Source organism: Marmota monax, unplaced genomic scaffold (genome assembly GCF_021218885.2).
Source record: "Marmota monax isolate L192 unplaced genomic scaffold, Marmota_monax_Labrador192_F-V1.1 WCK01_AAM20220418_F8-fsc00041, whole genome shotgun sequence".
NCBI classification, from domain to species: domain Eukaryota; kingdom Metazoa; phylum Chordata; class Mammalia; order Rodentia; family Sciuridae; genus Marmota; species Marmota monax.
The window spans coordinates 903,606-930,707 of NW_026695238.1; the positions used below are offsets into that span (position 1 = coordinate 903,606).

At 41.4% G+C, this 27,102-nt stretch overlaps 1 protein-coding gene across 2 annotated transcripts in view; it reads right to left on the bottom strand.

The window, feature by feature from the left end:
* Positions 1–2,721: 2,721 nt before the first annotated feature.
* Positions 2,722–27,102, bottom strand: part of Mreg (melanoregulin) — a 58,854-nt gene continuing 34,473 nt past the window's right edge. For both annotated transcript variants that reach the window (XM_046439915.2, XM_046439916.2), the window contains exons 3-5: positions 6,581–6,671; positions 5,082–5,245; positions 2,722–4,521 (exon numbers count right to left, since the gene is read on the bottom strand). In XM_046439915.2, the coding sequence (XP_046295871.1) occupies positions 4,387–4,521; positions 5,082–5,245; positions 6,581–6,671 (390 nt within the window). In that variant the 3' untranslated portion in view covers positions 2,722–4,386. The remainder of the gene's footprint in view (positions 4,522–5,081; positions 5,246–6,580; positions 6,672–27,102) is intronic.

A 27,102-nucleotide genomic window follows, 5' to 3' on the forward strand; every position in this document is an offset into this window, starting at 1 on the left:
GCTCTTGAGCAATCTAAACTTATTTGTTCAATGACTTAAAAATCAGGAAACCAAGTGTCCATCTGTAGTGTTAAATATAAAAGAGTACTTTAGAAGCCAATAACACTTTTTGAAGCATTGTAAACGGAAAGTTCAAAGTGGCTGGCCATTTTCATTCTGTATATGTCATTTGAAATTTATAAAACTATGCCCCTTTTAATTCAATTTAATACAATTAAACGTTTTCTTGTGGTATTAGTAATAGAATGATTTGAGGACATGAATAAGTACATGAATCCCATGAAAGGAAGCCAGGTCTGTGCCAAGATCGCTCTCTGATCACTGGAAAATAATCCAATAAATGAGTTTCTGCTGTTGTGAATGCTGTCCTTTTCCAAAGCTACTGCCTCTATACAGATCAATCCTAGGGAAACTTACGCAAAAGTTTTAACTAAAGGAAACTTTAACAAGGCTCTCTAAAAAACATTTGTCCACTCTTTTAAATAAATTTACAGTATTAAATAATACTGTACCTAAAATAAAACTTAGAAATAAAGCCCTAATATAAAAGATAAATACATTTAGAAATGATTCACAAAGAAATAATATGTATTTCAATAGAGTAATTACAGTAAAACTGGACTAATTATACTCAAAGGAACATAGAATCACTATGAAAATGATAGCTATAAACACAGGCTTGGGTATTATATTGTTGACTCAGATACTGTCACAATTAAGTTCCCTGGAGAAAAGATTCTGAAATGAAGATTGGCATGCAAGATGTTTATTAGCAAGTAACTATGTTGGAACTGAGATGGGGTCACAGTAGAATCTTCTGCCAATCTAACAGGGAGCTCTAGAGCTGGGCTAACCCTTCATACACTGCACCAATGGACTAGTCAATTGACACAGGATGCCCCGGGGGCACAGTAAGCTTGGGCAAGGCAGATGTCATCAGCTGATGGCAATGTCCAGACAGGAACTCACCTGAGAGGTCAAAACCAGTACTGTCAGTAGCTAAGGGAATGAACAGGTCAGGCCCCAAGCAGGGGACCTGAGCAGTGCCCTACATCCTGTGCCACAATCTACCCTCTGTGCCACTCAGAGCCACTTGGTTTTTATTACCAGATCTGAGGGAGTCTCCTCCAGGATTCTGGTGTGTTTCTTTTTCCAAGGAAAATTGTATGAAGAAAGCTAATAGGACAACCTACAGCCCCACGGCCAGCTTGTCTCCTCTCTCTCTTCTAGATTCCTGATCAGTACTCTTTGAAACTGTCAAGGTCATAGAAAGCAAGGAGAGCCTAAGAACTGTCATAGCTAAAAGATGGCAACTAAATGCAATATGGTGTCCTAGATGGGATCCTGAAGCAAAAATAGATGCTAGATAAAAACTCAGTACATTTGAACAATACAGATGTTACTTATCTGCCATCTCCTGGGATGGAATATTGATTTTGGTTTACTGTCTTGGCCAGGGAGTGGATAACTTTCAGAAGTTTCTACTTGGCTTTCCTAGTAAAACGGTTTTTAACCCACAAGACAAGAAAAGAACAGAGCTTCTGCCAGCGTCCAAGGAAGTATAGGCAATTATTTATCTGGAAGTGGGGAGATCACCACCGGGTACATCTGTGAATTCAGTGGACCTAATGTAAGACCTGGGAGAAAAGTCCATATATTATCTGAATGCCATATGCCTCCATTCTAAAAGGAGAATGGCAATAATATCCTGAGTAGCAACGTCAATGTGGACCTTGTGCCTCATGGTCCTCTGAGTGTCTGTGTACCACCTTTCTTCAGTGTACAGGTAGCCAGGTAATTAAGCATATTGTCATACTCCCTTGCAATGGTATCACAAATCCTTTCTGAGGATCCATCTTTCCTTTAGTGAATAGTTTCTGGACTTGAAGAATAGCCTTGGCCTGGAAACTTGGCAAGAGATCATAACGTTTGTTAAGGCAGCTGTGTCCTACCTCCCGATCATCCATCCTTAAGACCTTTCAGTGGCATGGCCTGAAAAATATTCTTATTGTTTACCCATCTAATCGGCCATGTTCTATTAACCATCACTAAAGCTCTCTGTGGGCCACTCATTATGATAATTGTGCCCACATTGCTCTGACAGTGGAACGTTGCCACGAGGCCCCCATTCCGTCACGCCTTTGCTGCCAATAGTCCCACTGCTCTGTCAGCATCTGGCCCATGGAGCTGCCATAGAGCTTCTAAGTGACACTGGTGGCCCTCACCAATACATTCTTTAGAAAATGTGCCTTCCTTTATTGTGCTGTGCAATAATATTCATGAAATGCAAAATCAGGTATTTGATCTGCTAGTTACAGGGATTTTCCCCTGGCATATCCTAAAATAAATAGCAATTAATATAAACACTTCCATCCATCTACCACTTGAAATCATCCTGCATATTCAGATGAACTTTTGAGAAATCATCAACAAGGAGTTGATTAAACATAAGAAAGCCCTCCAATCTCCTGCACATCTGCAGCCCCTGGTCCTGCTGAGCACACAGTGACTTCTGAAGTGGCCACCTCAGTCACCCCTGAGCCCTTCACCACCCAGCCATTTCCACTCACTGCAGTACAGATCCACCTCTTGACTATGTTTAGGATGACAGGAGGTCCTTCAACCCATCTGCCTCTTGGCTTCTCTGCCCTTTAATTGAAAGAGATTATGGAAAGGATATCTATTCCTTTTTATTTTTCCAAAATATAACACACATCCAACTTGCAAGTAAATACAGAAGCTTTTTAATTCCTTGGAAAAAAAATTTCTGGATAATTCCATGTATTTTAGTAATCATACAGACAATCTTATTCTTACTGGTTCATTACCAAAAATAAAAACTATGGTAACAATTTATAACTCCATAGATGCAAATAATCTCATCTATTTTGACATTGGAAAAGTCAGAAAGACAAAATATAAATTCTGAGTGCAGATATTAAAACCATATGACATTCTAAGATTATCTTTTTATTTTATTGCTTGTTTTGCTATTTGTATGTTTATCTTCCAAGAGCCTACAGAAGTGAGGAAAATATCTGCAGGCTAATTTTAAACAACATGAGACAAGAGTTCAAGTACTAAATATTTTTTAAATAAAACTTTTAGTTTATTTATTAAACTAGAAAGGATTTTCCAGAAACACATCAGCTAAATTGTCCTGTAATGCATTAATAAATGGAGAACATGTATCTTTTAGGAAATATTTTAAACATAGTAGATACTACCCCAAAAGTTAATCATGTTATGAAAATTTTCAAGTCACAATTTCTTGGACTAATACAAGTTAGTTTTTAACCTGAAGTCAGAAGTGCAAAATCTGTAAAAAAATAATAATAATAATAATATTTCCATTGTTCTCAGCACTCTACTGATAAATCCTACACATCCCTAAAGGCTTTTCAACAAAATGAACCACAGTTTCTTGGCAAGCTCCTTGCTTAAGTGGCAAGTAACTTTTGAAGCTGTGGACAGAAGCAAGCTCTGTGGATAGCATTGCTCCAATGTGAAAATCATCTGCAAAGAAAGCCCAGCAATAGCCTTGCTTCCTGCACATCTGCAGGTCTGCATAGGTGCTCCCTGGGCAGGTGAGACTCTTGGCTCACAAGTCGGAAACAGATTAAAGACAAGAGAAGGAAGTGAAGGTCACACATCTTCAGTTTACAGATGCTATCCCAGTTAAATGCCAGGGGCTTTGAACTAGAAATGGACAATATGCAAAAATGAGGTCACCAGATAACAAAGTTGAGGGTGTTAAGATGCATGTACCGCATAAGAAGACAGAACTTTTCATCTGTAGTGACAAGAAGTTTGCCTAAAGGCCATGCTAGCTGGAATCCACTTCTGAGCATCTCTCCTGGGCCTTTCTACTGATTCATCAATAATCATAACTGATATTGAGAATGACACTTGGGACACCCTCCAATGTTCTGCAGGCTTTTCCAAATCAAAGAGAGGCCACATAATGCCTAGTCTTTTGAGATGAGGGGTTAGCCTATGTTTTATTCTAATTATTTGGGGCTCAATGATAGCTCTATTGCTTTAGTAATTAGAATATCCTATTCCCCAAATAGGACCAATGATCGGAGTTTATTGTACAACCAAAATGAAGATTGGGACAATGGGCTCTTAGAATCTAATTACCATCATGAATTCCCCCACTGACCAACTCTTCAACTTTCTTTCTAGATGCAAGATCACCAGGGTGTTTCAATGAAACCAGAACATTTCTTAGAAGTCCTCACAAAAACCCGACATTGTTGTAGAGCTCAGGATTATTTCTGATTAGGCCCTCTACTTGCTGGCAATCTTCTACATGCAAACATCCAACTTCAGTTTGCTGTTGAGTCTGAGTGGAAGGATTCCCATTCTGCCTCTTAGTCTCCTTTAGGGACTTGGAAATGGAAGGTAGTGTGGTTCTTTCTGGCCATCAGCCAGGCAAGGGACCCCAGGCATTTTGGGGTAAGTTCGACTAGCAATTTTAAAGAACTCTTCTGCAGCATCAAGAGCAATAAGACGGTCCTGCAAAAATGAATGAATAAATAAATAAATAAGAGAAACAAAGACGGTTGCTAAGCAAAATCAATCTAATAAAAACAAAACCACCCTAGAAATAATAATGAACAAGTAAAATATTTATTAAATTTTTCCCAACAAATTTAAAAACATACCTTCACCCTTTATTTACATTACCCAAGAAACACTCCACCAGTCTTGGGGTCCTTCCAAATGACTTTTCAATCTTAGGTTATATAAGCAATATCCCTTACATCTCTTCGACCTACAAATCATTCAAAAATCTAACTACACAGCAGAATTAACATCAAAACAGGCTCTTGAACCACACCCCAAGCTGCAAGAGCTTTAGGTGTAATCCAGAAAACTGGATTTTTAAAGCTGTTCAGGTGACTCTGGTGCCACTTGGCCACTGGAAGCCAGTGCATAGGATGGCAGCATGAGCTGCTACCTCCTCCTGCAGTGGTGGCTGGTGGCTTCAGAATGAAGAGCACATTAAATACTAGAAAAGGCAAAAATCAAAGCAAAATTAGGGCAGATTAAAAAAAAAGAAGGCATCCACTTACCACGACAAACAGGTATCTCTCTGAGAGCTCCCAGCTTCTTGGAAAAATACTGGTCTCTTCAGCCAGTTTCAGCAGCATCTCTCGAGCTTTCCTTGTGTTTTTAGAATCACTCATGGTGCTGAGTTTAGTCACCGACAACAAAGAGTCCGCTTCCTTTTGAAAACCTGAGGCAAGAAGATTGACCTTCATGAAAAGTAGCCACTAGGAAACGTCTGCCCTGCAATAAGGTTCCTGCCCCCTAGGAGATGAAAAGGGACCCGAATGCAGAAAGTATACAAACATCGGAAGACTGAGCCAGAGGCACTACTCCATGTGCTGCTCCCCAGCTCTGGGTGACTGGCAGAGTCTTTAATTAAAATACTTTTGCCGTTTCTCCCTGTTGGCTTTTCCGTGTTAAATTGTCCCTCAGAGTTAAAAGCACATACTCACCCACTGCCTCTTTCGGCCCTTTGTTTAGTTTGAAACCCTCGTCCCTGTCCACTCTACTCTTGCCTCCTCGAGGCCCTGTCTCTAGAATTCCTTCTTGCCCCCACCACCCGCCCTGCATCACCTCCAGATCCCTATTTCTCCAAGCCCAGATTTTCTTCCTCAGAGAAATATGGTTGGCTGGTGAAAATTACTTACCCATAGGTAGAAAAGGCCCCAAGACTTAAACCTTCAGAGAATAGCTTAATTGTAAAAAGAAGACTATTAATTCACGAGAATATCGGGTGAGTTAAGAAGGCAGAGGCCCACCTCAACCCACGGCATCCCACTAAAGCATCAAGGGCTATCACATGGCACCCTCTTTTGAAAAGTGACAATCCCAGGACATTGTGCGCTTTCAAAGCAGAAGGACCAAGGACTTCAAAATTGATAAATTCATTTTGTAAATATTAAAACAGGTTTATTTTATGATAAGAGGTTTATTTTATATTAATTTTTATATTAATCTTATATTATTTAATAGTTAATATAAATATTAAGACAGATTTATTTTATGATATTTATCACATCACAACCTGGTAGAATTAAGAAAAACTATTACCTGGTATCTACTCTAATGCTACAAGGGTTTTTTTTCCCAACCTTGAAACTTTTCTTCCTTCTACTTGTTCAGAAATTTTGTACCAAGTCTTGCTGCCTCTCTTACAACCAAATGTGTCCTAGCCTGCCTCATCTATAAAGCTATTAGTAACTGGCCAATTATCTCCATTTAATCCAATGTACGGGGGAAATAGTAAATCGTAGTCCCCAGATGACTTCACTGCCCTGTGCTACCCTGTATGGGGACAGATGGAGTAGCACATGGCACAGTATGTCCTTGAGACATGGGCTGGTGAAAACAGAAATATCAGAGGTTTTTCGCTTGAGGATATGAGAGCAGGACTGGGAAAATAATTAGTACACGGTAGTTTTAACTAGCCAATTACTGCCATTCCTTTTGTAAAAACCATGGTGGAAAGAGTAATGATCACAACTGGTTATTTTTACCATTTCACAATTTCTTTCAGACTCACCCAAATCTTCTAAAATGCGTTTCCATCTGTTTCTCACTTCCCTTCGAATCTGCCGCAGGGCATAGATATCATAGTTAAGTTTTTGCCACTCCTGTAAGAAAATTAAAATTCAGTGTTATTCATACCCTCTGGCCTAAACCTCTACCTCATTCTTGACTGTCATGTTGCTTTAACGCATGACCTCCCTTTTGACTAATCTTCAAAGCATGCCTACAAGAAGAGCAAGGGATGAATGAGATAGAGCCAGCAGGAACACCATCAGCTACCATGTCTGCAGAATCTGCTGAGTACAAGGTGATAGGGCACTTTCCACAAACATATTAAACTCTTCACTTTATTCTCTCAGAGATCTCACCTGCAAAATGGGTTAAACAATGGTAAATATTTCATCTAAGATTGTTATAAAGATTAAAGATATACAAGCACAATACCTGTGTGTGGTGAATGACTAATATAATTTCTGTATTTAAGCCAATTGTTAGATGAAGAAATGGAGGCTCAAAGAACTTAACTAATTCGCTGTCATCCTGCTCACAGGTTCTAGAATTAATATTTAAACTGAAGTCTTACTGCAAAGTTCACAATGAGGGTGACTCCCCCAGAAGCTCCCTTTGTTAGAAATGCCGGAACCTGGGAATCCCAAGCATCTTGATTCCTAGCCAATGCTTTCTACATCAAAGGCTCAGTACCACTCTGTCTATTTTTTTAAATTTTTAAATTGATTTTTTAAAATAAATGACAGTGGAATGCATTACAATTCTTATTACACATATATAGCACAGTTTTTCATATCTCTGTTTGTATATAAAGTATGTTGACACCAATTCGTGTCTTCATACATGTACTTTGGATAATGATGTCCATCACATTCCACCATCCTTGCTAACCCCCTTCCCCTTCCCTTTCCTTCCCACCCCTGTGCCCTATCTAGAGTTCATCTATTTCTCCCATGCTCCCCCTCCCTACCACACTATGAATCAGCTGCCTTATATCAGAGAAAACATTCAGCATTTGTTTTTTGGGGATTGGCTAACTTCACTTAGCATTATCTTCTCCAATGCTATCCATTTACCTGCAAATGCCATGATTTTATTCTCTTTTATTGCTGAGTACTATTCCACTGTGTATATATGCCACATTTTTTTATTCATTCATCTACTAAAGAGCATCTAGGTTTGTTCCACAGTTTAGCTATTGTGAATTGTGCTGCTATAAACACTGATGTGGCTGTGTTCCTGTAGTATGCTGTTTTTAAGTCCTTTGGGTATAGCCCGAGGAGAGCTGGGTCGAATGGTGGTTCCATTCCCAGTTTTCCAAGGAATCTCCATACTGCTTTCTATATTGGCTGCACCAATTTGCAGTCCCACCAGCAGTGTATGAGTGTACCTTTTCCCCCACATCCTCACCAACACTTATTGTTGTTTGTCTTCATAATAGCTGCCATTCTGACTGGAGTGAGATGATATCTTAGGGTAGTTTTGATTTGCATTTCTCTAATTGCTAGAGATGATGAACATTTTTTCATATATTTGTTGATTGATTGTCTATCCTCTTCTGAGAAGTGTCTGTTCAGGTCCTTGGTCCATTTATTGATTGGGTTATTTGGGTTTTTTTGGTGCTTAGCTTTTTGAGTTCTCTATATACCCTAGAGACTAGTGCTCTATCTGATGTGTGAGGGGTAAAGATTTGCTCCCAGGATGCAGGCTCTCTGTTCACCTCACTGATTGTTTCTTTTGCTGAGAAAAAACTTTTTAGTTTGAATCCATCTCATTTATTGATTCTTGGTTTTAATTTTTGTGCTATAGGAGTCTTATTAAGAAAATCAGGGCCTAATCCCACATAATGAACATTAGGGTCTACTTTTCTTCTATTAAACTCAGAGTATCTGGTTTAATTCCTAGGTCCTTGATGCACTTTGAGTTGAGTTTTGTGCATGGCAAGAGATAGGAGTTTAATTTCATTTTGTTGCATATGGATTTCCAGTTTTCCCAGCACCATTTGTTGAAGAGGCTATCTTTTCTCCAATGCATGTTTTTGGCACCTTTGTCTAATATAAGATAATTATAATTTTGTGGGTTAGTGTGTGTTCTATTAGTGTTAGTGTGTCCTCTATTCTGTACCAGTCTAAATCACTGAAATAGAAACAATTGAAAAAACTGGCAAAACAAAAAGTTGGTTCTTTGAAAAAATAAATAAAATTGACAGAGCCTTAGCTACCCTAACGAAGAGAAGGAGAGAGAAAACTCAAATTACCAGCATACATGATGAAAAAGGTAATATCACAATAGACACTAGAGAAATACAGAGGATAATTAGAAATTATTTTGAAAACTTATACTCCAATAATATAGAAGATATTGAAGGTATCGACAAATTTCTTAAGTCATACGATTTGCCCAGATTGAACAAGAAAGATATACACGATTTAAACAGACCAATATCAAATGATGAATAGAAGACACCATCAGAAGCCTACCAACCAAGAAAAGCCCAAGCCTGGACAGATACACAGCCAAGTTCTACAAGACCTTTAAAGAAGAACTAATACCAATACTCCCCAATTTATTTCAAGAAATAGAAAAAGAGGCAGCACTTCCAAACTCATTCTGTGAGGCCAATATCACCCTGATTCCAAAACCAGGCAAAGACACATCAAAGAAAGAAAACTTTAGACCAATATCTCTAATGAACTTAGATGCAAAAATTCTCAATATAATTCTGGCAAGTCGAATATAATAACATATCAAAAAGATCGTGCACCATGATCAAGTGGGATTCATCCCAGGGATGCAAGGTTGATTCACCATACGGAAATCAATAACTGTAATTCATCACATCAATAAGACTCAAAGATAAGAATCATATGATCATCTCAATAGATGCAGAAAAACCACTCTGTCTTATTTACTTTCCCTCGATGGGATGAATCTTTCGAGAACTCAGCAAGCCATTAACAGGCTATCATTCTGAAAAGTTCTTTATCAGTCTTGTGTATCAGGCCATCACATTGTCCCCCATACAGAGGCTAAATCTTTTAGAAACATTAGAATCTTCATGGAACTAAGTGCACCTTTGAAGTGTCATGGAAATTTGTTTTTAGAGAGGGTTATCTACATAGAACTTTATAGATAGGTCCTTTTATAGAATATACTTTTTCTTCTTTCCAATTCCCTACAGACTGGAAAAACTGAGGGGGAGAAAACCTGAGTGCTGTCCTCTTCATTAGATGGGCCTTTTATATACTTCATTGCCCAATCAGAAAAGACCCAGACTGTCCAGTTTGGATCCCAGCTCACTATATATTAACAGCCTGACCACAGGGAAGTTCTCTGCCTCTCAGTTGCCTCATCTGCTATATGGCAATACTCCTACCTATGCCCTAAGGCCTACTGTGAGGCTTGACAGATTAATATAAGCCTTTCAAATACAAGGCGGGCACATTCTCCTCCAAATCAGTGTAGATGCAATTTAAAAACAGAAAAAAAAAATCCTCCAAGATTTAGAATGATTTCTACTATGAGAGGAAAATGTTATGCATTCCACTACTTATTAGCTCATTCCTCAGGACACCCAGAAGAAATGTGTCTGTTCTCAGCATCAAATGGGATTTTATTTTTCCTAAACACTATTTTAACTTTCTGGACATCAAATTTTATAACTGATCAGTTTCTACTTTAAGTTGGAAATTTAGTCTTTTCATTTATATATATATATATATATATATATATATATATATATATATATATATATATATATATGATTTGGGGGCTGGGGATATGGTTTAGAGGTAGAGCACTTGTCTAGCATGCATGGGGCCCTGGGTTCAATCCTCAGCATCACACAAAAATAAAATAAAGATATTAAAATATATATATGATTTAGTAGGCATTTTTTTAATGATTACCACTCAGGGGCTGCTTTTTATGTCTTCATTATGATCTTTTCTTTTTTGTTCTCATGTTCTAGTTCATGTGAGTTGCCTTAAATCCTGTTTCATAAAGACTATAAACAAAGCATCAGACAGAGTGGTACAATATGCTTATCGTCAATATAACTGACCCTGTTTTCTGGATTTAGTGAAAAGTGATCAGAACTTTAGTTATACAATCCACAGAACTGCTTCATGTCCACACACCTTAACACAAGTAACCAACCACTAGGTGGCTTCACTAACTTGTGATTGAAGGTCTCTTAGTTTTTCTTAGTTCTTTAGGCTGATACCTCAGGCCTTGTTCTAAGTGTAGACAAATCTTTATTTTTCAGAGATCCACTCATCCTTGGATTATCCGTATGTTCCCTTCCTGCTGTCCATCTATGAGCTATTTTGCTATTCCTAAATACCCACACCGAATGCTATACAAATTCATTCAGTGTTACTCTGACGATGCAACATACACCTAATTAACAGTACTAAGAATGGGTCTGTACCTAGTGCATCTCTGGATCCCACTGTCCTCTAGTGTGGCTCACAGGCAACTTGCACACGATAGGTACTTGTTAAGATCAGTGGAATGAAACTAGGCATTTCACATATATGCATACCATTACTGTCTTCTTTTAACAGAATCATCATGAATAAACACATTATAGTATCTAGAAATTCTGTGCAACATATAAAGCTCTTAAACCAATGGAAGTTTTTGGTAGGATTTTATCTAACAATTGTCATTTGATAAAATAAATCATAACTGGAGAATCTGAATTGCTCTTAAACAAATGACCCAGTGAACAGAATCTAAGTGCAGTAAATGAAGAATGGGGATGTACAAAATCTAATTCTAATACCACTTCTTGGTATTAAAGACAAGCAAGGAGCAAGTCTTTTTTTTTTTTTTTTTTTTTGGTACTCAGCTATTGAACCCAGGGGCACTCAACTACTGAGTCTCATCCCCAACCCTTTGTTGTATTTTATTTAGAGATAGGGTCTCACTAGGTTGCTTAGAGCCTCACTAAGTTGCTGTGGCTGGCTTTGAACTTGTAATCCTCCTGCCTCAGCCTCCTGAGTTGCTAGGATTACATGTGTGCACCACTGTGCCTGGAAGAGCAAGTCAACTGATGTACAATTTACATATTGTAAAGATTTATCTTTTAAGCTTGGGATAATTGGAAAGTAACAAAGATCAGTTAAACATTCTTCACAAGTGAATTCAACTCAATTCTAGTAGACATCAAAAGTTAAAGTCTTATTTTCTAAAATAATTTGTTTTCCCGTAATTTCTGAAATAATATACTGTAGTCATTATGGTTCTGTGGCCCTAGATCTTAACAACAAATAAATTAACAAAGGTGTAGCAAAAGAAAATACAGAGTTAACGGCACAAGAAATCTGGGAACCAAGTCAAATTGAAAAACATGTCATTAAAAATTAATAACTGAAGACCTTTATAGCTGAATTCTTAAGGTTATTCTCCTCTCTTGTTGTTGGCCAAATCAGATTAGGCTACTAGATAAGAAGGTTGAGGCAACAACATGAAAGGCAGAGCAACCTGGATCTCAGTCCACCATCAACAGCTAGTTCTCCAGGAGCTGGCCTTGACCTTGAACCCTGCTGTAAGCTCCTCAGATCACTTCCCTGTGCATAAAATTATAATGTTTGATGCTCAGGCCAGTATCTCTCTATTTTTGCCACTCCCAACCCCCTGTAACCCTCATTCTACTCTCTGCTTCTGTGACTTGACCTTTCAGGTTCCGTATATAGGTGAGACCAAGCTGTGCTTGTCTTTCTGGGTCTGATTATTCCACTTAGCCTAACGACTGCTAGGTTCAACCATATTGTGCAAATGACAGAATTTCCTTCTTTTTATGGCAAAATAACATTTTTCTGTGTGTATGTATTCATCTATTGATGAATACTGACTGATTCTGTATGGTGGCTATTAAGAGTTATGCTGAAATGATATTGTGCTGATACACAGCTTGGTGACTAGTGACAATAATAAATAACACCGTCTTGTTACTTAAAATTTCAAACAATAGCAGATTTTAAGTGCTCTCACCCCCACAGACACACAATAGGAATTATGGGTGGTGATGAATATGCTAATTAATTTGACTGTGGTAATCATTATACAATGTATATAGACAGCAAATCGTCACTTGTACTTCATACAATTTTCACTTGTCAAATAAGTACTTTAAGAAACAATTTGATTCTTATCCCTACTATCTTAATGTGAGGTTGTAGATAACTGGGACAATTAACAAGTGATTTCTACTTCTTATTAAAAGGTGATCTAATGATAAGTATGTGAAGTAATGCAAATGTTAGCTCAATGGAGCCATTCCACAGTGCACACGTATTTCAAAGCATCATCTGTGTATAACAAATATTTTCAATTTTTATTTATCAATTAAAAACTATTTTTAAAAAATATGATTTATACATTTTAAATGTCCTTTAACAATAAATTATATATATTTTAAATCATCTTAAACTCTTAAGAGCAACCTCAAAAGAGACCAATTTATTTTTAGGTATAAAAATAATGTAAGGACATTATAATAGAAATAAAAATTTAAAGAAAATAAAATGACAAAATAAAAGCCACAGGTTTCCTTTCTCATTCTCTTTTTCTAATCTTATTTCTCAGAGGTAGCTATATTTGAATATTTCACCCTTTTCTTTTTTTTTTTTTTTTTTGGTGGTGATCTACTCTACAGCTTCAAATAATAGGCTTATGCTTCCAATTTTTGTTGTTGTTGTTGTTGTTACTAGGTATTGAACTCAGGGGCACTTAACCACTGAACCACATCTCCGGCCTTTGTTTGTATTTTATTTAGAGACAGGGTTTCACTGAGTTGTTTAGAGCCTCGCTAAGTCGCTGAGGCTGGCTTTGAATTTGAGATCCTCCTGCCTCAGCCTATGGAGCCACAGGTGCATGCTACCAAGCCCAGCTATACTTTCAATTTCTTGTATATTATCTTTAAACTTCTTTGATACGACTGCCCATATGGACAAGGAGTAATTTGCTCTTCCTTTGCTCCATCTCTGTGTGTGTGTGTGTGTGTGCATGTGTGTGTGTGTGATCTCTGTCTCTGTTTACACCAATCAGGATCCATCCCTCAGGGCTGGAACCTTGCTGTCCCAAACAAAAGCCGGGTCCTAATAGGAAGGAAGAAGAGGGTATATATACTGGGGATACTGATGTGTCTGTCACAGGAGAGATAGGATGTTTGCTTCTCCAACATCTATTTTCCCCTTCATCCAGATTTTTCTCTGGAGAGCAATTATATCTGCAGCTGTAAGTAAACTTTGATGGATTTAAGTCAATAAAGTCAGCTTTAGCTATATGTGAATGTTGGCTTAAACCCTAATCAGTGCTTAGGAAAGCTTTCAGTGAGATAAAACGGTCTCCAAAAGACCTTTTTATGGAAATAGAGAGGGGAGCTGGCCATACCCCTTATCGTCAATCTTTTTTATTTTTATTATTATTATCATTATTATTGGTACTGGGGATTGGCCCAGGGTGCTTAACCCCTGAACATATCCCCATCCCTTTTTACTTTTTATTTTGAGACAGGGTCTCGCTAAATTGCTTAGGTTGGCCTCAAATTTGTGATTCCCCTGCCTCAGCCTCCCAGGTTGCTGGAATTACAGGCATGTTCCACCATGCCTGGCCTTATCTCTAATCCTCAGGTGAGGAACTAAACAGAGTGACCCTGGTTGTAAAGTAACAGATGTACTCATAAAACATCTAAGTAAATTCACCTGTGCAATGGGCATGCCATGCCACCTTTCGTGTGTGTGTGTGTGTGTGTGTGTGTGTGTGTATCCCCTGTTTATAAGCACAGTGTGGCCCTCCATTGTATATTGCCACCTGCCCCTGCCACCAAGGAGTGACTAATAAAATACCCAAAACCTCTCCATTGAGTCCTCCAAGTTCTTCCTTTTTACTTGGGGTGCTTGTAGCCCTGGGGTTGAACAGCATCATGACATAGTTGGCAGGATCCCAAAGAGACAGGTGCTGAGTTGTTTCCAGAGTTGGGAAAGTCCATGGAGTCTGCAGGGGGAATCCCAGGCTGGCCATGAACCTCATTGTGATTGTTGCCTATTGGAGGGATGGGGACTGTCACATGAGCATGGGGATGCCCTGAGAGTTCAAAGTGGAGGCAGATAATGCAAGTGTTAGAAGCAGTATCCAAAGTAGTCACGGGAAAGCAAAAGGAAACAAAGATGCCAGCCATGGTGGCTAGGTTCCTGCTGTGTGCATTAAAGTCAGCCACAGACCAGGAAGGAGCCAGCCACATGGGCTCAGCTTAGAAAGAGTTAAAATTAGAAAAAGGCCCATTCAGTGCAGCCTGACAGTAAGGATCTGCTGTTGAAGTGCTTAGAACCTGCAGATGGGTGTCTGCAGGTCATGGCCTGCTGTTATGCTAAACTAAGGGGACATTATGGACCCAGAACCTGTATCAGGACATTGATGACTCAAAAAAACTGGAGCCCTGAGATGTGAGAGCCATTCAGGGGTCCACTAGAGCCAGTCACTCAGATGCTGAGGTGCAGCATGAAGATATTACAGAAGCTAGACCAGCTATGAACCAAAAGTGCAAGACCCAGAGGAGTGGCCTGAGGGGCTGACCTAGATCTGTTCCCAGCTCCAGAGGGATGTCTACATATCACTATCAGACCTTGTACCCCTGCTGAGCTGGGGTCCAAGTTCGGGCAGGAAACAAAAGAAGTGCGCCTGCAGGGCTGCCCTGCTTGTGGGACACTGGATCAGGCTGGATAACAGTGAATAGTACAGAACTGTCTAAAGTGGCTTCAGTAACTGCTCACCCTGCTTTACCTCAGCAGCTTTAAGGCAGTGCCGCTGATGCAAATGTGGGTCATTACTAGCTTGTCTGCTTCTCCCACTTGCCAATACATGGCCAGATTCAGGAGACATTCCTCTGCCCAGAAGCCCACGAGAACCTATGGAAGAACTACAGAGCTATTTGTGGGAACAGGAAATGAAACATGCTATTTATGTGCAGCCTTTCCCAGGATCAGACACTATGATTTACTACTGGGATGAGGGATGCAGCAATGCACACAGCCCCTCTGTCCACTTACAGTGCCCTGGTATCAATATTATCCCCATTAGTAGAGCATCCCCTCCAGCAAGCAGTACAACTGACAGCAGAAGATCTAGGGGAGACCGACAGACTGCAGCAGAAAAGAGGAGTCTGTAAACCCAGAAGAACCTCTCCGAGTGTCCTGTCAACAGATGCACATGGACTTAATGGCTACAGGAAATAGAAAGAAAACAAAGAAACAACCTAATGCCACCCTAGTACAGTTATGGAAGCAACTGCCAAAGGATAAGAGGCTTCAGCCACGACCTCTCCATAAGGAAACAAAAAGGGAGGTGATCCAAAAGGTAAAATAGACTCTTACTCTCAAAAGAGACAAAGACAAGCCTCTCCTATTAGGAGATGTGATGAAACCAGAGCCCAAAGCTCCCCCTGAGGAATCCTAGTGTGGGACAACTAGGGAAACGGTCAAGGTTCAGGGCTCAAAGCCATGTCTCTGGATGGGAGGTCATGCAAAGAATTGGCAACACACTGGTCTTCAAAAAGAATTCAGAGTAACAGCACTGGTGGACACAGGAGCCGAGCATACATTGATATATGTCCAATCCTAACAAATTCCCAGGCAACTGAACTGCTTTTGATGAATACAGAAGAAAAACAGTGAAAAATCAAACTGTAACATTAACATTGCAGCTTGGACACCTCCACCCTTCCCTGACCCAGAGTTTATAGCTCCTGTTCCTAAATATATAATCAATGTTGATATCTTCTGGGGTAAATACCTACAGACTATCATAGGGGGACTGTGGTTATGGGGACATTAAACATGTCATCTATGAAGCTAAACAATATTAAGAGGACAAGCTAAACACCCACTTGTTGTCTTCCCTGTGCCCAGCAGAGAATTGTTGCCACCAACATTATCAGCTTCTGGTGGCCTTCAAGAGGTAATAATGGAGACAATATGCAGATTGGCTTCAATAAACCTAATTTGCTCAACCCACAGTCCTTTTAACTCCTCCATGTGGCCCATGAAAAAGCAGGATGGAACATGGCGGACTGACGGTGCATTACAGGGAATTAAAGAAGGTGACCCTTCCACTTAATGCCATCCCTTACAGCACTGCCACCATGCCAGAGGAGCTCAGCACTCGATTGGAAACGTGTCACTGTGTGTTGGATCTTCCTCATGCTTCTTTATTGTAGATGGAGTCCTGAAGAGTCAAGCCTGCCTTGCCTTCACGTGGCATGTGCATGTTACCTCAAGGATTTCTCCATCGCCCCATCCTGTGTCACGGGATTGTAATGAACCTGGTGAGCTCTGCTCATACATGTTTATAGAAAGATCAATTCTGATTCTCATTCGGAGCTCACCAAGGCTCCCCCAACGCTTCTGACTCATTTGCAAGGGAGAGGATGGGTTGTTAACCCCGACAAAGTGCAGGGCCCTGGCTTTTGGGTAAAATTCTTGGGTGTTATTTGGTCAGGTAGGACAAAGGTCGGACCTCAGGCTATGAAAGACAAAGTTCAGGCATTTCTACTTCCCAACACAGTAAAGCAAATACATCAACATGCTAAGGTGTTATTGGAGGGCTTTCATCCCTAATACAGCTCAGTTATTATGACCCCTATATAATTTGTGTAGGAGGGATTCAGCCTGGGAATGGACTGACCTTTTAATCTGGCCAAATGGACAGTAAAACAGGCACAAGCTCATGAAATATTAGATATATTGAAAACTGTTGAGCTTACCACCCATGTTACTCCAGATGGCTTTGGATGAGGCTTATGGCAGTGGATTAAGAGCCGTAAGACCCCCACTGGAACTGGGTCACCCCAGAAGATACCAACATTACTAAGTTATGGAAGGTGACAGAGGAATGTTATGGGTCATTGGAAAGACAACAGTGTGCTACTTCTGCTGCTCTTCTCATTGTGAAACCCATCACCAGGGAAGCATCAGTCGAGGTCGCACAACAAGATAAAATGGCTACAGAGGAAACTGCCACTTGGCTACAGCCCAGATTAAAGTATGCAGGACAAGACTATGTGGGCAGCTGAGACATGCTGGGGACTGCCCATAAAGAGGTCTGGTGTTGTTGCTGCATGACAGGACTGCCTCGCCTGCTCTCAGCGCTACCTACAACAACCTGATGCCACTGACAGGCACATCAAGCAAGGTGACGTCCCTCTTCAGTGATGTTGGCTGGACTACATTAGTCCTCCCGTTATCAGAAGGGACCAGCTATGCCCTGGCTCACATGGACACAATTATAGGCTTGATGCAAGCCTCCCCCCCAGCAGAAGAGCCAATCAGGGACTGATCCAGCTGAGTGCCGTGTATGGCACACCACAGGTGACTGAGAGGGACCAAGGAACCCATTTCACATGTGATGTCATACATACAGCAGTGGACTCAAGACCAGGACATATTATGGATTTTCCACTTGCCATGCAGGGGTGGGCTGCTCATCTGCCTGATGCACTGAGGACACTAAATGAGAAACCCAGACATCGGTGTCCTGCAGCCGTTTCTTTGTGTGTTAACACTGATGGCCACCAGCATTAAGGCTACAGATAAAAGAAATTTCCATTGAGCATTTTTTTTTAGACCAGCCTGAGACACAAGGAACAACTTACTGCTGCCAACTCCTCAAGACATCTCATCAGAGACAAAGAGCATTAGGTGGCCATGGACTATAAAATAAGCCCCTGGTGGTCTGCCTTCTGACCCTCTTGGGGAGGGAGAATGTCTAAATTTACAAGTAAGCCCATTGTGTTGGGACCCCGACCCTCATAAGTACATGATATGACCCTCTGGTATCATCACCCAAAAAACACTGTGCATCAGTTTATGGCAGTTACATATTTCCAAGGTGTCTTACTCATTCTATATCCCTGAAGTACATGTGAATGGTACGATACACTTGCCCAGGCAGGCCTGCTGTGCAGGCTACTTTACTAAGACAAGATCATAGCATAGCCTGTATACTGCCTCATGGAGCTGATTTTCCATGCCTATTAAACGCTTGTCTTATTCTCCGTAGGTTAGCAACAAGTAACCTATTCCCGAACTGGGAAATGGAAGTTGCATAACATGCCAACCAAACCAACTGTTGGATCTGCTCAGAATTCCCTGTGACTGCAGCACAAGAACTTCCCTGGGTAGTCCACCCTGCCAATGAGATGGACAGACTTGGATTAAACAATGGGGCTAAAACACAGTACTCTCAGGCTTTAACCCAAGTGCCTAAACAAATGAATGCTATCTTAATTACCTTAACATGCTTGCTGATAAGATTCTTGCTCTTTGTACTGCTGTTGTAAGACGTGGATGCAGTGTGACATCGGTGTCCTTTCCTAAGGGCCTCACAGAAGACAGGGGACAGTGTGAGATTGTGAGGGACAGAAAGGGGCTTCTGAGGCACTGAAGAGGTGGAGTGTTGGGTTAAATGCTAACCAGTGGCTAGGAAAGCTTACAGTGAGAAAGGTCTCTAGAGAATGTGATAAGAAAGAAATAATAAGAAAGAAAGAAATAGAGAAGGGAAGTTGGCCACGTCCCTTATGGCTAATCTTTAGGTGAGGATCTAAACAGAGTGACCCTGGTTGTAAAGTAAAGGCTATACTCCTAAGACATCTGAGGAAATCCACCTGTGCAGTACGTATGCGGCCTATCTTATATATTCCCCTACCACTCAGGAGTAAGTGAGTAATTAAAATGTCAAACCCCTCCATCGAGCTCCCCTTTAGGATCAGTAAATGGTATATTTGGGACATTTGCAGCCCTGGGGTTGAACAATGAGAATTATCCAGGGAGCATCTGAAAATACCAAAGCACAGGATACACCTCCCAGACCAACAAAATCAGAATTTCTTGAAATTAAAAAGCAGGTTTGAGATTCGATGACAAGCCAACAGGCATATCCCATGGGTTCAGGGATGGGCACATCACCCAACTCAAGCCCCGGAGATGTAATGAAATCCATGAGGCCTTGGAACAATCAGGAACAGGCTTCCCTCTTCCCCCTTCCCCTGGATGCCATAGGCACAAAATCCCAATGCTTTAATTGCCCCGAGGAGAGCCAGACTAAGGAAGGAATTAACTCTCAGAGGAAGACAGAGTGAAAGACAGAGATAGAGCTGACAGGCATCCTGAAGTCTGAATCCAGTCTCCTCTGAAGTCAGTCCTACTTCTGGATTCTGGAACTCTCTTCTATGAACCAATTCCCTTTAGAGCTAGAAGCTCTTTTTCTGGTCCTTGCATCTAAAAAGAATCATGTTACAAAGCCCACTCACTGAGTATACAAACAAAAAAAGAAAATATAGATAATACAAAAAAGATTGGTCTCAAATTTTGCCAGCTCTTGCCCCTGGCAAGAAAGAAATTACAGCATGCAGACCTATTTAGCTGGGGATTGATGGGGCTCACAGAAGATGCAATAGCAAGGGTTCTGCTTCCCGCATCCCAGACCTTCTGTCCTGCAGCACCTCCAGCAATGACACAGATACAATTGCAGCCCTTGTCTGCAACCAGGGCTGTATTTTAGTCCTCCCCTGAACTTTGTCCAGTGGAGGAGAGCCTTTCCGCTCTTGCAAACTGTTGTTATAACAGGGGAGAGAGCTGGCTCTTTTCTAACTGTCATTTCTTCTGAAGATTCAGGGAATAGAGGTCCAACTACTACAGGCCTAACCATTCGGCTCCCTTATGAAGACATACTGTCACCTTATAGATGGATGGGCCATCTATTTCCAGAGCCCAGCCACCTTAAAAGAAAAAAGATGACTATGAAGCACTGCTTCCTCAAACTGTTCATTTTACCTTATACATTTATTATTTGTTTATGTTAAGTAATACATCCATTCACAATTCAAAAAGTGCTAAAGGCTCTGTCCACCAGCCACCAGCACCCTCTCTACAGGTAACAATTTCTCTTGTAACCATCCATGTTTTTTTTCTTCTCATAAATGGTAGGATACACTGGGCATGTGGTACAGACCTGTAATCCCAGAGGCTTCAGAGGCTGAGGCAGGAGGAATGCAAGTTCCAAAGCCAGCCTCTGCAAGGCCCTAAGCAACTCAGTGAGACTCTGTCTCTAAATAAAATATTAAAAAGGACTGGGGGGACTGGGGTTGTAGCCAGAGGTAGAGTGCTTGCCTAGCACGTGTGAGGCACTAGTTTCACTCCTCAGCACCACATAAAAATAAATAAAATAAAGGCACAGTGTCCATCTACAACTAAAAAAATTTTTAAAACGGGGGGAGGGGGGCAATCCCAGAAAATCAAAAATGGAATGTTTTCCCTGTTAAGTGCATGCTGATCCATAATGGGGGTGGGAGGAGAGCATGGGAGGAATGGAGGAACTTTGGATAAGGCAAAGGGGAGGGAGGAGAAGGGAGAGGGCATGGGGGTAGGAAAGACGGTGGAATGAAATGGATATCATTACCCTAGGTACCTGTATGAAGATACCAAACCTGTGACTATATATTGTGTACAACCAGAGACATGAAAAATTGTGCTCCATTTATGTAATGAATTAAAATCCATTCTGCTGGTGTGTATAACAAATTAGAAGAAATAAATAAACAAATATTTTTTTAAAAAAGAGCTGGGGATATGATTTGGTGGTTAAGCACCCCTGGGTTTGATCTATGGTACCAATAAATAAATAAGTAAATGGTAGAATACCATACCCTGAACTTTGCACTTAATAAAATAGGACAGCTATTATTCTGCATCAGAACACAAGATGTTTGGCTTTTCTTTTAATTAGACCATAAGATATAAACAGAAACCAGAATTATAGTAAACATACTTATTTTATAGAAAATATATCCCTCTTGAATTTCAATATTTTCCAAAGTGTGCCTTGAAACTAAAAGAATTCCTGAAAACTTTCTGCTTCCTACTCATTCTTGCCAAAATCACCATCAACAAGTATTAAATTTTCACAGGTATCATGCACTATACACAAACAACCCTTTGGAAATTTCCACTGTGGCTCAAATACCTCCAACATGGAAGGAAGACATCATACAAACATGACTATAACACTGCACAACAAAATTAAACACATCTCAATCAGGGAGATATGCATCATATAGGACCCAAATACTTTGACTTGCAAGTGGTGGCTTCCTGGTGAAATGAATTATTTGAACATGGCAACTATTATTTGTTTCCTTTTGGTCTTCACCAGTTCACATCATCTTATGCTACTTTCTATTCAGATGAAGCAAGACTGACTCTCCAAAACGTTGAGAAATCCTTACTGACTGCTTCTCCAGTTTTGCTTCCTTTCATCTTTTAGGTAGTAGAAAACATCAGAGGAAAAGGAGAAAGACATGTAATACACAGTCAGTATCAAGATTTTGACAAACATCTAATAAATGAGTGAAATCTGAGACAGATAATGGAGACTGGGGTCATCTTGCAGCCACTCCAGAGTACTCAAAAGCATTGGGGTCCGTCTAACGAAATGCCTCTAACACGCACTGTGGGGCTCAGTTTCAGAGCCAGGTCATCACTTTTGTCAGTGATGTAGGAAGGTCAAAGAGCACAAAAGTAGAAAGAAACCCTAACATATGCAATAAAGAATCACAATTTAAAAAATACAGAGGGGTGGATATCAAAATTTATTAGGAATAAACAAAAATATTCCTGGGTTGAAAAAACTCAGCACAGAAAGTACCGGAAATAGGGATGAGCCTATATAGCATTTTGTGTGAAAGAAAGGCCAAGGGTTTGAATAAACCAGAATCTCCAAATCCACCTAAATGTCGTATTCAGTCTGCATTTATTAGGCACATTTTCTGTGCCAAGAATAGCCCTGAGCTTTCAAAAAATAAAAATGAGTAGTACATGGAGCTTGCACTAAGGAATGAAAACATAGCCCAAAACTAATGTAACCTTATACTGAATTAACAGAAGCACTGCTAGAAAGTAAGTAGCAATTAGTGTCCTCTGCACAGAATCCCAGGGGAGCCACCTGGAGAGGAAGGCTGCCCAACTGTCCTTCAGCAAGGAGGAAACCATGTCCCAGTGGCCTCCCTGACAGACCTGGGACCTAGAGGGCTTAGGGGGATATGATAAACATCCTTCAAACATTTTCTATGTGGAAGGATTCCTTTTCTTCTTTGCAAAAAGTTCAGAAATGCAGAGCTCCATGATGAGCTATGACAGGCCAGAGTCCCTCAGCAGGCACATCGGAACAATCACCCCAGTGCCAAGTCCAAGAAAAAAAGGATTTATGAGGAAGCAGTTCACTTTTCTTAACATGCCAGCGGGCTTCCCCCATGCCAGCCACCACAGCGCCCTTCCCATAATCCCCTGGCCTCCTCTTCCAGTCCATTTCCCACCCTCCCCAGGCTGCTAGATGGCTGCAAGGGAACCTGCGCCTGCCGCTCTCACTGCCTCCACTTACTCTCACCCCCTGTCCCCTGCAGCCGGCCTTCTTCAGGACCTGCTCCACCACCCTGCCCACCCCACTGGTGGCCAAATCTGATGACTTCTCAAGATCCTTTACAAAGACCTTCACTTTCCCTATAGCATTGAATCCTGATGGCCTCTCTCTTCTTAGCAAGCCTCTCTAGGTTTCTATGGGGAAGAAGAGTGAGCCCCCTTATCTGCCATTTCAGTTTCAGTTATCCAGGGTCAACTGTGACCCAAAAAATATTACAGAGAACATTCCAGAAATAAACAGTTCAGAAGGTTCACCTTGTGTGACATTCCAAGTAATGTGTTGAAATCTCTCAAAGTCTCATTCCATCCCACCTGGGACACAAATCATCCCTTTGTCCAGCACATTATCCATGCTGTATAAATCACCTGCCCATTAGTCACTTGGTACCTGTCTCCGTTATTAGATCGACTATTGAGGTCTTACACTCAAGTAACCCTTATTTTACTTAGTAATGGCACAAGAGTAGTGATGCCACCAATATAGATATACCAAAGAGAAGCCACAAAGCAATTTCTTTAGCTTGAAAATGTGGAAGTTAATAGGGAAGGAAAAAAGGTTTTATTTATTTATTTTTATCCTTTACAATGCTGGGAATAAAACCCAGGGCTTTGTACATGCTAGGCCAGGGCCTACCAGTGAGCTACACTCCCAACCTGGGGGAAAATTATAAACCGAAGTTGCTAAGATCACTGTTAAAGAAAAGTACATAAAGAGTTCCATGCTATTTGCAGTTTCAGGCATCCCCTGGGGATCTTGGAGTGTCATCTGCAGAAAGGGGACAACTATCTTAAACACCCACTCGGGGCTGTCAGCACTGGATCCTCCACCACCCCATGAGATGGCTACCATTATCCCTATTCTAGAGAAAGGTTCAGTGTCTTGCTTAGGGCTGAAGTCAGCAGGAGTAAGTCTGGGGTTTGGGATCTGTTGCCACTAAAACACACCCTCCATACTCTTTGTCCTCTCTTCCCTTTGGTGGTGCCTCTTCCTTTGTCTCTTTCTTCATGCGGTTTTTGCCCAAGATTCCGTCTTAGGCCTCTTCTGATCTCTTTCTCCCTGGATAATTTCCCCAGTACCTCAACTTCTGTCATCACTGCTTCTGTCAGTGACTCCTAAGTCTCTTTAGCATTCACCCAAGCCTCAGCTTCAGGTCTCAGTTTCCACCTCTGTGCTGGATGTCAGAGTGTGGACAGCCTGCTGACACGTGGATAAGCCCAATCAGACTCCTCTACCGGCCATTCCCAAGCCAGCAACTCCCTTCTATGTTCACAACTTGGTCAACTTCTGCTCACTCCCTCTAATCCCACCTTCCAACTCCAAATCAGTCGCCTAATTTTGCTGATTCCTCCTGTTACAACATTCCTCTCTTTTCATTTCCATGGCCTTAGCCTTACTTGGCCTGAATGGCTGCTAAAACCAGTCCGTCTGCTTCCAGAAACTAAATTCTCCAATCTCCTCCCAACCATGCAGGACATTTCTCTTTCCAAAAACTTCAGTGGCTCTCTACTGCCTAATGAATAAAAAAATTGGGGGGGAGGGGTGCGGGTAGATACTGAGTATTGAACTCAGGGGCACTCAACCACTGGCCACAACCCAGACCTATTTTGTATTTTATTTAGAGACAGGCTCTTACCAAATTGCTTTGTGCCTCGCTGTTGCTGAGGCTGGTTTTGAACTCGTGAGCCTCCTGCCTCAGCCTCCAGAGCTGCTAGGATTACAGGCATGTGCCACCATGCCCAGCATGAATAAAATTTCAGTCCCAAGCAGGCTACCCATGACCTTCCCTGTCCAACCTTGTTCCTGATGATACCCCCTCCCCCTACAGTATTCCCCTGACCCTGGGGGCCCACCACTGTGTTCTCCAGGGCACCTGGACCTCCATTCCTTCAAGCAGGTGCCCTCACGTTCTCATTCCTCTGCATCTAAATCCTAGTCACCCTTCAAGACTCAGCTCAAATGCCACCTCTTTCAACTTCCAGTTGAAACTAACTGCTTCCTCCACTGAATTTCCTCAGCCTCTTTGTGAACACTGTTGTAGACTTGCTGTCTGGATAGCATCACTTAGGTGTCTGTAATGTCTCCTTTGCTATTCAAGTGTGAGATCCTTGGACACTAGAACCTGGATTTGCCCAAGTCCTACACGATGCTGGAACACAGCGGGTCCCCCAGTGGGTTTGCTTAATCTGCTTGCATCTGAGAGCCAAGTTCTGCTGGTGAGTGGATCAAGAAAACAGCACTAAATCTTATAACAAAAACACATGGGCTACAACCCCTGCCCATTTTGACATGACTGGTTTATATACTAAGGTATTTTGATTCCCATATTTTTAGAAAACAATAGATTCAAGAAAAGTGAAGTGAAACAAAATGATCCATTAATCTTATACCAACCAGGCACTTGATATTTGGTAGTTACTTCTCAGACATGTCTCTTCCAATAAACTAATATTGAGGATATGCCACGCAGCAGGCCCTGTCCCAGACACTCTATTCTCAGCATTCAGAGGACACAGGTCTATGGATCCCTTTTGAGTGCCCTGCAAAGTGAAACTCCATGAGGTTAAACAACTCAGCTAAGATCTCACATCTCCTGTTAAGTGGGGAAACTAGAATTTAGATTCACACGTGTCTGACTCCAAAACCCATGTTCCTGGCAGTACAGTAAGGTGCCACTCAATTCAGTCCAAATTTAGCACACTATATTGTCCCCCTCTGACACCAATGTGGAAACAGGGTGCAAAGACACAAATGGAACATACCGTACACAGATTTTCCCAAAATAGTCTCTGGGGTGGTCACTCAGGTCCAGGAGACGAATAGGCATCCCTCCTCTATTCTCTGGCTGTCCCCCACTGCCCAGCAGCAGGAGAAAGGTCAATGAAACCAGATCCCATGAAACCTAGTGCAAAGGACAGGCCAGGGAGGCTTGGCAAGGAAGCAGGCTTGAGAGTCGATTTAAGTAGAGGACGCTCAGAGTTTCTTTTAAACACACCAAGGCCTGGGCAGGAGGGGCATCATCTTTCTGTACTATAAAAGCCTGTTCTCTGCATCCATCAGACATGGTGTGCAAGTGAGAAAGACAGGATTATATTTCACTATTCCTAGACAGCCGGTCCACTCAATAGCTGTCTGCTCCACCTCAACCCAAATGGCACAGGCTCAAATGACAGAGCAGAGAAACCCAGGATATCAGAGGATAAGCAGGAGGCTAGATGAAGGAGGGGGTGACAGGGAGTGGAGGCCAGGAGGGACCCGTGCCCAGGGACCTGGCAGTAGGTGTGTGGGGACTCCAGGACTTGGGCCTCCAGTAGCTCCCAACATTTGGCTTTATTGCTTCATCCTGGACATTTCATGGGCACTCACTGTAAGAAAGGAAGTCGTATCTCTTGGTAACCAGAGCTGACAGAAACGAGCCTTTTCAGTTGTTAGGTAAAATTCTGACATAGGTGTCTCTCTCCAAGTCTCATCAGACCCACCTCCAGTGAACCAAGAGTCAGCTTCTGGATGACAGAAATCTGGTGAAATCAAGTGAAAACCTGAATAAGCCTCTCGCTTCGCTTGTTTTCAGTTACTGGCTTTTGTCACCAACTTTAGAGGTGACCTATAACAAACACCTCTGACATATGGGTCACGATGATCACAACTGCTGGAGTTGTTTTTCAGAAATCTGGTAGCTTAACCTGCCTGACACCAGTTGGGCTACATAAGTGTCCGAGGGGTGACCTTTAGTCAGAAGGCCAAAACGCCATCTTTAGAGGAGGTTAATGTCACCATTTCATGAATGTGAAGAGCCACAAAGTCTGATTACGCATGCACAGACCACCAATTACTTTACTGTTCAGACCACCCTACTTCTTTATCCCATAAATACCCCTCAACCATACCCTTGGGGAGGCTGATGTGAGGCTTGCTCTCCTGACTCCACAAGATTAGCCACCTCATGAATAAAGGTGGTTTTTTTTTTCCTTTTACATAACTCAACATTTCAGTGATGGGCATACTATGTGGCAGGAAAAAAAATGGGCTTCATTTTGTAACAACCCTTAATGA